At 45.5% G+C, this 12,736-nt stretch overlaps 1 protein-coding gene across 2 annotated transcripts in view; it reads left to right on the top strand.

The window, feature by feature from the left end:
- The window catches only part of FLNB (filamin B), a 128,917-nt gene that overhangs the window by 93,313 nt on the left and 22,868 nt on the right, over positions 1-12,736 (top strand). Inside the window, exons 27-34 of one of the 2 annotated variants that reach the window (XM_081159520.1) lie at positions 713-869; positions 1,925-2,114; positions 3,931-4,178; positions 6,875-6,946; positions 7,659-7,761; positions 8,486-8,626; positions 11,218-11,346; positions 12,312-12,485. In XM_081159520.1, coding sequence (XP_081015646.1) covers positions 713-869; positions 1,925-2,114; positions 3,931-4,178; positions 6,875-6,946; positions 7,659-7,761; positions 8,486-8,626; positions 11,218-11,346; positions 12,312-12,485 — 1,214 coding nt within the window. The remainder of the gene's footprint in view (positions 1-712; positions 870-1,924; positions 2,115-3,930; positions 4,179-6,874; positions 6,947-7,658; positions 7,762-8,485; positions 8,627-11,217; positions 11,347-12,311; positions 12,486-12,736) is intronic. The other variant, XM_081159521.1, reaches the window with a different exon arrangement.

Below are 12,736 nucleotides of genomic sequence, written 5' to 3'. Positions count from 1 at the left end.
AAAGGTTTTTTCAAATCATACTTAAGATTTACATATATTTTACATAAAGGCATGTGTATAGCTCTAGCTATATAGAACTATGGTTTATAAATTATATTTATGTATTGCTTTACTAATAGAATACCATCTAAAGCAGGGGTGGGGAACCTTTTTCCTGCCAAGGGCCATTTGGATATTTATAACATCACTCAAGGGCCATACAAAATTATCAACTTAAAAATGAGCTATGAATAAAACTCCTAGATTTATTTAATTTCTGATCCCACCTGCAGTTGCCTTGCAGGGCCAGACCAAATGATTACAGACGGAGGGCCGGATGTTCCCCACCCCTGATTTAAAGTATACTAAAAATAAAAAATAAGCAGATGAGATAAAATATTAAAACTGAAATTTTAATATTCTCTTTCTATTTTGGTGACCTTTGTTTTAGCATAATAAAAGTAGATTAAACATGTTTAACCCCATGTTTCCCAAACTGATTTTGGAATTAATTTGTATCCCCTGGAATGCAGTCAGGGAAAGCAAGTCTGTTGTACAGTGGTTACTGCCTCATAATTGTACCTTTCTGCTGGACTTAAGACGTTGACTAAACTTACCACTTTATCTACTGTTGAAATCCTCTCTGCAGTCCCAGTTTCTTTGTGTAAGAGAGGTCAGATGGAGCAGGGTTGACGTGTATCCATACTTACTGAGGGTTTGTGTGTCTATCAAGCCCCTTTAAGGTCAAGGTCCTTCCCACATATGATGCCAGCAAAGTGACTGCCAGTGGCCCTGGCCTCAGTTCCTATGGTGTGCCCGCCAGTCTTCCTGTGGAGTTTGCAATCGATGCCAGAGATGCTGGGGAAGGCCTGCTTGCTGTTCAGATAACGGTAACTTTGAGTTATTTTCGGGAGTCAGACTTCATTAATAAGACCTAATTTTCTGGCCAGCGGTAAGAACAAGGATTTTAATAACCAATTTCAGACCTGGTACCAATGTTTGACAGGTTTTTCCCACCAGAAAGTCAGTAATTTGCAAGAGAACATGCATGCTTGCCTGAGAGGTCAGAGGGTGTAGCTCCAAGTACCCCCTTTTGGTGACTCTCATGTATTTGCTCTCTGTTATAGCTATTCCTCTGTTTTTATATTAAAATGCTTTAAATTACTCATTGGATTAGTTAAGACTAAGTTCTGCTGCATATCCCAGTAAGCCCCAAAGTAAGAGTGGCTTAAACACATGGAATTATTCTCTTGTTAAAGAAGCCCAGGGCAAGGCACCTGGGTGCTGTGTGGCTTGTCAATGAAGCAGGCTCCATCTCTCTGCTTCTCTGTCCTCGTGTGTGGCATCTGTCCTTCAGGTCTCCTCGTGGACCACAAGGCTGCTGGTGCTGGGCCATCGGACCCACATGTCATGCTAGAAGGAGGAAGATAGGCAGAGGGGAAAATAGGGCCTTCCAATCAATCAGCTCTCTGAAACAGCCCTGTCATTAGTCCCTCACAAGACTTCCACTCCCTTCGTATTTGCCAGAAATTTGTCACAAGTCATGTGGCTGTACCTAGAAAGTGGAGTCTTATATTCTCGGAGCAGTGTACCTCGCTGAGGATTAGGGTCCTGTTACTGAGGAGAGAAGGGCGAATGAATCATGGTGATGTGCAAGTAGGAGCCTCCACCCCCTTGCCTCCCTACATATCCGTGGATTTGGGGCTAAAACACTATTTGTTCACTTGGCAGAAAAGTTACTAAGAATTGATTGTGTCCATCATGTTGTTAAAGAGGTTTGTGACCCTCTCCTCTCCCTACCAAAAAAAAAATTGTGTTATGCCGGTAATTCGGTCTCCTCCCACTAGAGACACTAATTAATGAGCAAAATGTGTCAAGTTTTCCCATGAATTGTTTCTACATCTTGATGACAACATCCTAAATAGCATTTCTCTGTGCTCCACAGGACCAAGAGGGAAAACCCAAAAGAGCCATCGTCCAGGACAATAAAGATGGCACGTACGCCGTGACCTACATCCCCGACAAGACTGGTCGCTATATGATTGGGGTCACCTATGGGGGGGATGACATCCCATTGTCTCCCTACCGCATCCGGGCCACACAGACAGGCGATGCCAGCAAGTGCCTGGCCACGGGTGAGTGCAGGTTAAGGTCAGGAGTGTGGGCTTTAGACTGAAAGCCAGGGTCTAGCCCTTCTCTGTCACTTAATAGCTGTGTGATCAAGGGAAAATGCTCAACCATTCTGAGCTTCAGCCATGCTTAGACTGAAGATCTTTTTGAAAACATTTAAATTCAAGAATCTCTTCTAAGGATCAGAGACTGTTTCACAGGGTTATTGCAAGGATTGGAAGAGGTCAGGCATGAAAAATGCTTAGCATAGTGCCAGGCACATGGAAACTATTGTATTATTTGTGATGTGGGTGCATTTGTTGGGATATCAACTGTGATGGCTGCTCCCATGAAAAACAGCTAATGCATGCCTTTCATGAGTGGTTTAATTATTCAAGAGTTATTCAGGATCACTTCAGGCCACCATGAGAGAAACACATTCAAGGATCTAGGTTTTTTCCTCAACAGTTGGGACTTATGTCTAAGTCTCTGAGGAATTCTCCAGGAGTATTTGAGCATCATGGTTCCTTCCATTTCTAAGCAATGACTATTTGAATACTGCAGGCCCTTCAATTTCTAAGAACAGCTCTTGCAACTCTGATGCTGCTTCAAGCAGACTTCAAAACATGAATCCCCATCTCTGAAATGAAACAGATTTGCTTCTCTTTAAATAAAATTAAACATAGGTCCCCCCGGATGTGTTCTATTTCTCTCATATCTCATTTGTTTGGAATGAAGAAAATCTTTTGACTTTCAGGGCAAGCTTATAAATTGCCCATTTTGCCCTTTTTGACTCAGCCCTGGCAAAATTTGAAATACTGGCCAGTCTTCCACTTGCTAGGTCTATGCTGTGCCAGAGACAATCAGATTGTCTTTGCTAACCTGGGGGCATGTTAATTTATTGGGAGGTGACTTCCTCCTTGCTTTCCAGGCTCCTTTCCCTTCCTTAGTTTAGGCACAATCCTTAGCAAATACTCTGCTCAGCCTGGGGGCTCCTATAGGTCACACCTCTCACCTGTTATTCAAGGGATTCCACAGTCTGGTTTCTACTCATGTCTGAACAACATATTCTTACGTCTGTTGCTTCTACATGCTTTGCTCTTTATTTTTTCTTTTTTGCCAATGTGCTTTTAATTTACACTTTTCTACACTCCCTGATGTTGTGTGGATCCTGTGTAAAGGGATCCACAGAGAGAGAGAGAGAGACTGGTCATTGTTTGGCAACAGAGGTTGAAAGTCTCCCTTAGCCAGAAGCACCTATCCTTCAGAATTCAGCCATTTCCCCCTTTCTCAGGAAGCCCTCTGTCAATGTGGCAACTCTGGGATATATTCTTAGAGCTTGTATAAGACACCTCTCTGAAGAACAGTTGATTTTTCCCCCCCTGTTATTTCATCCCCCCTCGGCATTCCCACAGCAGGTTGAGCTGTTGTTCCTGGTTCCCGACCTCCATCCCTCTGCTCTGTTAGATTATGAGCATCTTGAGAACAGAGATTGTGTTTTGCTCACCTTTGTGTGTATCTGGCACTTAAGAAAATGCCCAATATATGTTTGCTGATGAAAGTTGGCTTTCATCCCCATATCCTTGAGAGCTGGCAAACCAGATCCAACATTTGGTTGACTGTCAGAGCCTAAGATGCTTCTAATTTAATAATCAATGGATGAAATGCTCCCTTGAACAGTACCTCCCCAGGTGATCTCTGGGGCATCCCTGTATGTGGTGGCAGTTCAAGGTCTAATGTTAATAGGTGCAGACAACATGAAAGCATGTGACTTGTTTTTAGGTCTCCAGGGTAACTGTCCACGCTGAAGCTTCCATTTTCTTCTCCTGAACTTTTCTCCAGGTCCTGGAATCGCCTCCACTGTGAAAACGGGCGAGGAAGTGGGCTTTGTGGTTGACGCCAAGACTGCCGGGAAGGGGAAAGTGACCTGCACAGTTCTGACCCCAGATGGCACTGAAGCTGAGGCTGATGTCATTGAAAATGAGGATGGCACCTATGACATTTTCTACACGGCTGCCAAGCCAGGCACCTATGTAATCTACGTGCGCTTTGGTGGTGTCGATATCCCCAACAGCCCCTTCACTGTCATGGTAAGTAAAATCCCTTCTCTAGAGCATGCTGTTATTGGCAGAAACAATAACAGCTGCCATTTGTTAAATGCTGGCTAGGACATCCCCTTCTACTTTCCTTTTTTTTTTTTAACGTTTTTTCTTAAGCAGTCATGACCTTTTAGGGTCTTAGAGGACACTCTAGAACCCCAGAGATTGTTTGGCTCTGAGTTTTTAGGGAATCTTACCAGCTACCAAAGTATCCATCATGCTAAGGGTCTTAAGCAGTGTCCTGGCCTGAGCACAGTTCAGAAAGATAAACTGACAAAAATTGTTTATAAGTAAAACATTACAATTTTTTATTCTGCTGCTCTTCTCCCTTCCTACTCCCCCATTTCCATGGTCTGGAGGAGAGACTTGACTGTGATATCTCATGACTCAGAGTACCTCCAGTTGTGTTTTGGAGAGATACAAACTTTGCATGTGAAGGGAAATAGCTTGTCTTTTGAAGCTAGGAACATCTGGGGTAAAGGGAAACCATTATACAGACCCCTGGGCCAAAGAATGACTCTGCTCTTTAATTTTCAGTCTGAGTGACTTTTAGATCTTTCTTTGTTACTAAGATTCTTCAACCAGGAAAGGGGTTGGAAAGCTTAGTAGCATTCCCTCATTTAACCCTCAAAGGAAGCATTGTTGGCCCTTTTACAGATGAGGTGTAGGAGGGATCAGAGAGAGGGACCAGACTCAAGTCCACTGAGCCCAAAGTGCCCTCTCTAGACAGCTGCCGAGCACTGTGTGGTCCCCCTCACCCAGTGTCCTTTGATTCCATGGACAGCAGCCACACCTGGCTACAGAGTTCATAGGCTTCAGTGACCTGGCCCATGCACAGCTTTCAAAGCCCCTTCTAAGGATCACACTTTATGTAGCAACGGAGAAGGGCATGAAGACTCCATTTCAAACAGAAGCCCAAGTCTGCCTTCCAAACAGTGTCTAATGTGTTGTAGCTCTTTTTCTCTTTCCGTCGACGTTTGTTTATCTGTTGCTGTGCCAGAGGTCTGGAGGATCTTTTATGTCTCAAGGATATAAACACTTGTCAACTTTTGACGCTGCTCATTTGGGAGTGTTTTTCTCCTTCAGGGCTGGAAGAAATGCAGCTAGAGACTTGGTATCGTTCTTATCTACAGAGAAGGGTGCCAGTTATAGTTTTAAGGATCTGTGCTTAGTCCATCATGGGCTTTATCTGGTTGGTTCGAATTGGGCAGGATGGAAGAGTAGCTTCTGGGCCACGGTCACAGCCCTGCTGGTGCAGTGAGCTGGACATAACGGACCACATTAGGAGGGTCTGAGTGAAGAAATCGGTGTGAAAATGTCGAGGATCATTTTGGCAAACAAGTCAGAGACCTGACGTGGGGGCCACCAAACTCATTAGGAATAAATGCCCCCTTGACCTTGGAATGCACAGTGGGTTCTTTGTATAGACATACCGGCCCCTAACCACTGCTGATGGCAGAGAAGGAGCATCACCTGCAGTACCAGGTCCGGGTCTTCATTCTCCCGTTCCGAGCTTTCTCCAGCCTTACCTGGATGCACTGACTTTCTGTTCATTGGCTTCTTATGGGTAGATTTCCTGACTCCCTCTACAGTCTTGAGGCCAAAAGGACATGAAAACCAGTACCGCCTTTGCAGCAAATGTCTCAAGGAGACCTGGCAGGCTGGTTCAGTTAAATATATCATGAAGAAGACCTTCACAGCAAGTCCCAGGTCTAGGGACTTATCTGCTCATCACTGTTGAGAAGTCCTGGATCAAAAGCCATCACATAGCCATTGAAGGATCTTCCTCCCAGGCAATGTGTCCCTCAGTAGCCCCCATCTGAGAGAGCCCTAGAGAGAGGGGGTAGGGCTGTTCCAAATGTTGTGGCTCACAAAGCTCCCTTGGTAAGTGAAGGCCCCTTTCTTCAGATAACAAAATACACAAAAAGGAGTAAACATGGGCACATAGGCCTTCCTTCCATAGGGGAGACCTTCCAATTCTCATTTGATATAGTAGAAGAGGGAACCCCCTCCCTTATTAGATCAGTTGGATCAGGAACACGAAGTCTCTGATTTTTAAAAAATGAATGTATAATGACTTTTAAAACATGAACTACTGTAGACACTTACCAAGTAAGGACACCCCTTGTCCAGTTTCGTGCTGCAGAGGTGACTAGTGTTAGCTTTTCCCTGCTTGCACAACAAACACATCGGTTTCATGCCTGGGTCACACCATGCACACTGCTTTGCAGCTCCCTTCCTTCCCTTGCTGTGCTGTAGATACCCTTCTATATTAATTCAGTGGACTTGACTGCTTCAGAATAAACAGGCTTCCACCGCTAACTCGGCCGACTCTCCTACAGATGGACATCTAGGTTGCTTCAGATTTTCATGACCACAAACAGCTCTAGTGAAACCTCTTGCATACATCACTTACCTATGGCCTTTCCTGCTGGTAGTTCTATAGACCTGCTTCCTAGGAATGGGGCCATGGGTTCAAAGGGCATGTGGATTTGACATTGGAGGAGAGGGTGCCAACTTGCTCTCCACAAGGGTAGGGAGAAGGCGGGCTCTGGCTAGAGCGAGTGGCTTTCGGCTGTGCACGATGGAGCTGATGGGGAGGAAGCAGCCCTCATGTTGTAGAATCTACTGAGTAGCAATATCCCTCCAGTGCGATTCCCTACTAATCTCCATTTGCCACCAACCAGGCCACAGATGGGGAAGTCACGGCTGTGGAGGAGGCGCCGGTAAATGCATGTCCCCCTGGATTCAGGCCCTGGGTACACTTTTTTTTTCTTTTTTGCGTTTCTGTGTTTACTCAGCCTTCATTTCAGAAAAGCTACAGCCTGCTTCTGGGGATTGCTTAAGCCCTCTGGGTGCCCTGGTCATTGGTTTGTCCGCCACTGATTAGTCCATCACAATGATCCCTGCTTTCTCTGTAACGAGGCCCACCCATGTCATCGTCTGTGCTCCACGAATCGCCAGCCGTCATGTCTGATCACGCTCGGTGTAGTTTGTCTCTGTTTAAAGAGAAAGATGGACAGCTGTCTTCAGCCCTCCTGCTGACTCTCAGAGCCACCACTTGCACACCTGGTTTCTGTTCAGAGGGAAAGCCACCTGCTGCTACTTTCTGCAACTTAAAACACACCTTCTTTTCCAGGCCACAAGCAACTAAACCTTTCCAAGTGGAGCCTCTTGGGACTCACAGACATTTCTGTCTCTCACTTTTCCACTTTCTGGTGGGCGCTGCTGGGAATTTTACAAGCGAATTGCCTAGAGGTGTTTAGCAATTGGTCAGCTTGACTTCTCCAATCCCTCAGGTTCTGCTCTGGCCCCAGGGCCAGTTAGACAAAGCCCGTACCACATGGGCAGCCACATCCCCAAATCCCGGCTGCACTGGCTTGCAAAATTCCCAGTAGCTCTGCCCCCTGTAGCTTCACGAGCCCACACTGTTGTCCACTTTACCCAGTGACCACTGCTTCCTGTTTTTAGGTCACCGAAGAGGCCTATGTCCCAGTGAGTGACATGAACGGCCTGGGCTTTAAACCTTTCGACTTGGTCATTCCGTTTGCGGTCAGAAAAGGAGAAATTACCGGTAAGCACTGCTGGGAATGCCATCTCGTCCTCACTAGCTTTCCAGAAAGGTGCCCGGATGGTGGCTCCACCTGTCCCCCAGACTTGCTCCCCAGACCTGCGTTCATCATCCCAGCATCCCTGGTTCTTGCTCTAGGGAGTCAGTCCATGAGCCCCTGAGGTTGCAGAATGTTTTGTGTATCTATGTGTGTCTCTGAAGAGATGGTTCATTTATAATTTGCATTACATCCTGGAGAGAGCTGGGGATTCTCTCCAGGTTAAGAACTACTATGTTTAGATACTTCTCAACTATTAGTTTCCTGTTCCCCCTTTTTCCTGCCTTCTCTCAGTCTTCCACTTTTCCAGATAGGATACTGACCCTGAGGTCTATTGTGCAAGAGTTACTTTCTCTGCCAGTCTCTTTTTAGTGCCTTCTCTTTGAGTTGACGCTCTACTAATCCTCTCCTGTGGTCTTCTCAAGTCCCACTCAGGGTTCTAAATTGTCTTTACAAAGTAGAAAACCCTTTACTTAGGAGTTGCCTGCTGTGCTTTGTGGGCGCAAAAAGGAACAAAATAAAGGGAAATGCGAGTCTGTTTTCCTGTTCTGGAACTCGGAGGTTTTAGGCAGCAGTGAGTTTCCTGGATCTGAAAACCTTTATTTTGAAGGCCACCTGTGCCTTGGTGTTTGGCTTTTCTGGGGTGAGTAGCCCGTGGGCTCATTGCCCTGTCTCCCTGTGCTCCAATAGGAGAGGTCCACATGCCTTCTGGGAAGACTGCCACACCTGAGATTGTGGACAACAAGGATGGCACGGTCACCGTCAGATATGCCCCCACTGAGGTCGGGCTCCATGAGATGCACATTAAATACATGGGCAGCCACATCCCCGGTGAGTTGGGCTCAGCGCATGCCTCGTGGGACTCCAGGACTCAGGAGCCTGAACTCCTGGGAGGTTTGCAGACGTACGGCCAGCAGCTGTGTGGGAAACAGTTCCCAGTGGCAGGTTGGGGAATGAAGTGTTGGCGTCCCTGTGAAACCAAACAGCCTGTGGATCTAGCTAGTTTCCAGAAGGAATGATGCATCTAAGTGTCCTGGGTCACAGCGCAGGCCCTTAGGTCCGTGGTTATTTGTCTTTGTCACTGTGCCGAGTGTGGCCAAAGGGTGAGCTGAGAGAAAACTGTTATGCGCATCAGGGGACTTTCCAGCCTGGCCTGCGGAACCCTGCTTGGCGTGGGGGTTTGGGCGGAAGGAGAGGTTGTGAGAAGAGTACAAGCTGCCTATTGTCACATAAGCCAGCTTAGGTTTCACACCCACCAACCAGCACTGTATTGTTCTTTTAAAAAAATTGTTTAAGCACTTCTCCATTTCTTAATTTAATATTTTGGGTAGGCAACATACACATAGTTTTAAAAATGATGCACAGAAGGACTTCCTTCCCACCCATAACCCCCATTTACCCTTTCCTTGAACCTGTTAATTTTTTATGTTGGGTTTCAGAATATTTTTAAGGCTCTACAAGCAAACAAGAATATAGATTTCTAATCCTCATGTTTTACATAAATAGTAGCATCCCCTTCACAGTATTGTCCTTGCCTTTTTGTGTGTAGGAGAACTTTGTACATCCGAATGATAGAGCATCTTCAGAGTCCCACCATTGGGGAAACCATTACATATTTCACCATTGCCCCAGTTGGAGGGCATTTAGCTTCTTCCCCACCTTTGGCTGCAGTGAATAGCTTTTCCCATTAAGCATGTCACACTTGCAAAGGCGTATCTGTGAGTTTTTCGTGGAGGACTTTCTGGCCACAGGTACAGGCATTTGTCTTTTTTTTTTTTTTTTGGTATGTTTTTATTTTTATTTTATTTTTTATTTTATTATTATTTTTCTTACTTTTTTAAATTTTATTTTTGTTTAAAATAATACAGATGTCCCTTTTTCTCCCCAATGACCCTTTCCACCCTGTCCCATCCCCCTCCTCAGTCCCTCACCCCACCATTGTCTGTGTCCTTAGGTTGTGCATATATGCTGTAGTATGTTTTTACTGATTTCAGAGAGAGGAAGGGAGAGAGAGAGAGAAACATCAATGATGAGAGAGACTCAGTGATCGGCTGCCTCCTGCATACCCCCTACTGGGGATCAAGCCCCAGACCCAGGCATGTGCCCTGACTGGAAATCAAATCATGACCTCCTGGTTTATGGGAAGACACTCAACCATTGAGCCACACTGTTGGGGCCAGGCATCTATCATTTTGCTAGAACTTGCCAAATTGCCTTTTATCAGGACTCTTCCAATTCACACACTCACCAGCCATGTAGGAGGACACCTACTTTTTCACAAATTTGCCAGTGGATTATGCTATCAGATTTTTGGATCTTTGCCTTGCCAAACCGATCATTGAAAAAGCAGTATCTCAGTCTTACTTTATTTGTGTTTCTCTTGTGAATGAGATTGAGCAACTTTCTATATGTTTAAGTACCATTTGTATTTCCTTTTTCTGTGCACTGAATGTTTGTATCCATGGCCTGATTTTTTTGTTTGGTTATTGGCCTTTGTCATATCAGTTTCTGAGAGCAATTTAAATACTGGAGAGATTAGCCCTTTGTGATAGGAGTTGCAAATATTTCTCCCACTTTGATGTTTGCTTTGGTTTATGTGTATATGTGTGCATAATATTTGTTCAAAGCAAAAATGTATTATCTTCTATTTAAATATTCTAAAGATGCAAATGTAGAGAAAGTAAAAAATGTCTTCCATTTCTCTCCTACTTCCCCTGCTGGTCTGTGTACAAATGTTTCTCGTGGTACCTACAAACATGCCTATAATTTTGTTCTGTTTTGTTTCTAAAGGAATGGGATAATGGTATAATATTATATAGCCACTTGCCCTTTTCTCTTTTTAATGAAACACATTATGGATAATCTCTCAAGTTAGTGCATACAGACTCCCTCATTCTTTAATGACCTGAAAGTAGAACATTGTTTATTTAACCAACCCCCTATTGTTGGGCACTGGGGTCTTTTCCTAATTTGCATTTGACCACTGTGGAATGGAAGTACTTACATAGGGCTAGGAGTGGGAGAGGGGTGGGTAGGGAGGACCACAGTGGGATAAATTCCCACAGTGTGGGATGGGTGTATAGACCTTACATTTTGCCTCCCCAAAGGACCTTTCCAGCTGTGTTCCCTCTTGGAGTGAGCTATTTCTTCACATGGTCGGCTGTTTCCTTCTAATTAGTCAAGTTGAGCTGGACTCCCCTGCTTTAGCCCTTCTCTAGTCTAGAGCAGGGTTCTTTTTCTTAAGTAACATTAAAGGAACAATAGTGAGTAGACCCTCTTGGGTGTCCTAGGATGACAAGCTCCACCAGAGGCTCAGTTTTCGCTCTGCTTCTGCATAGGAGATGCCACACCCGCCGGCTGTCCAAGGTATGCATTCCCCCCTCACTGAGTCCCAATTTTGTTTGTGTTCTTTGCAAACCCAGAGAGCCCACTCCAGTTCTACGTGAACTACCCCAACAGTGGGAGCGTTTCTGCTTACGGTCCAGGACTGGTATATGGAGTAGCCAACAAAACTGCCACCTTTACCATTGTCACCGAGGATGCAGGAGAAGGTACCAAGTCATTTATGTGGTCATATGCTTTCAGCTTTCCATTTGGAGAATCAAGTAGACACAATTCCAGGGCAGCTTTTAAAAATAAAACTGTTGGATAGTAGTATTGGCCTTATCTTTTGTTTCATGTAAATCTCTTATGTGCAGCTGCTCTGTCTTCTACCCAAAACAGGGATTTTTGAAGTTCAGTGGGTACTGATTGAGCTCTGATTCATGCTGTGAAATGTTTGATGTGACTTGTCTGAAATTTAAGTGTTTTGGTTGATAACATTTTTGGTTTTGTTCTTTTTTTAATAAAAAAAAATGTTTTTATTGATTTCAGAGAGAGGAAAGGAGAGGGAGAGAGATAGGAACATCAGTGATGAGAGAGAGTCATTGATCAACTGCCTCTTGCCCACCCCCCACTGGGGATCGAGCCCAAAACTGGGGCATGTGCCCTGACCAGGAATCAAACTGTGGCCTCCTGGTTCATAGGTCAACATTTAACCACTGAGCCAAGCGGCTGGGCTGTTTTGTTCTTTTGGCACATGTATATGTATCCACGGGACCGCATGAGTTACTTAGTGGCCCATTCTAGATAAAGCTCTGTGTGCATGCCCATTGTCTCTGTGGAGACTTTAAAATTTGTGTTTCTAATGAGATTTCCACAGTAGCCGCCAGCACCTCCCCAGCAGGGGCAGTGTGTGTGACATTCCTCTGTGTGTGTGGTTGATTGCAGGGCTCCATCCTTTCTCATCCCACACATTCCGAAGAGTAGTAAGACCTCCAGGGTTTGTGTAGTGGAGAATTCAGGTAGTGGGGTGCTGTGCTCTAGGTCACTTAGTTCTGACCTATGCCCCTTGCCTGCGGCTCACATGGCCTGTGTCAGTCTGACATCCGGCCTCAGGGCTGCCCTGGATGAGTTGCTGCCCCTGTGGAAACAAGCACTCTCCCTGATGACCCTCCCTCCCCGCTCCCATTCACAGGGGGTCTGGACTTGGCTATTGAGGGGCCCTCAAAGGCCGAAATCAGCTGCATTGACAACAAAGATGGGACGTGCACAGTGACCTACCTGCCCACCCTGCCAGGCGACTACAGCATTCTGGTCAAGTACAATGACAAGCACATCCCTGGCAGCCCCTTCACAGCCAAGATCACAGGTAGGGTTGCCTGGCTTGCCAGGTCCCAACAGCCTGTTTCTGCATCTGACCAGGGGCAGCAGGCTAGGTACCCAGGTTTAGGTTTCACTAGGGAGAACCTGGGGGTGCAAGGCCAACGTTGGACAGGCTGATTCCTCCATTAGCTGGTAATCCAGGGAAAAGCACTCACACCATAGGAGAGCAGTTATTTTGTTCTAGCCTGACTCCAGCATGCAAATAGCAGACCCCCAAATAGAGGCATTCAAATAATA

Source organism: Miniopterus schreibersii (genome assembly GCF_964146895.1).
Source record: "Miniopterus schreibersii genome assembly, chromosome: 15".
In the NCBI taxonomy this organism is placed as follows: Eukaryota; Metazoa; Chordata; class Mammalia; order Chiroptera; family Miniopteridae; genus Miniopterus; species Miniopterus schreibersii.
Note: the sequence above shows the minus strand (reverse complement) of the source record. Positions and strands in the feature narration are given on the sequence as shown.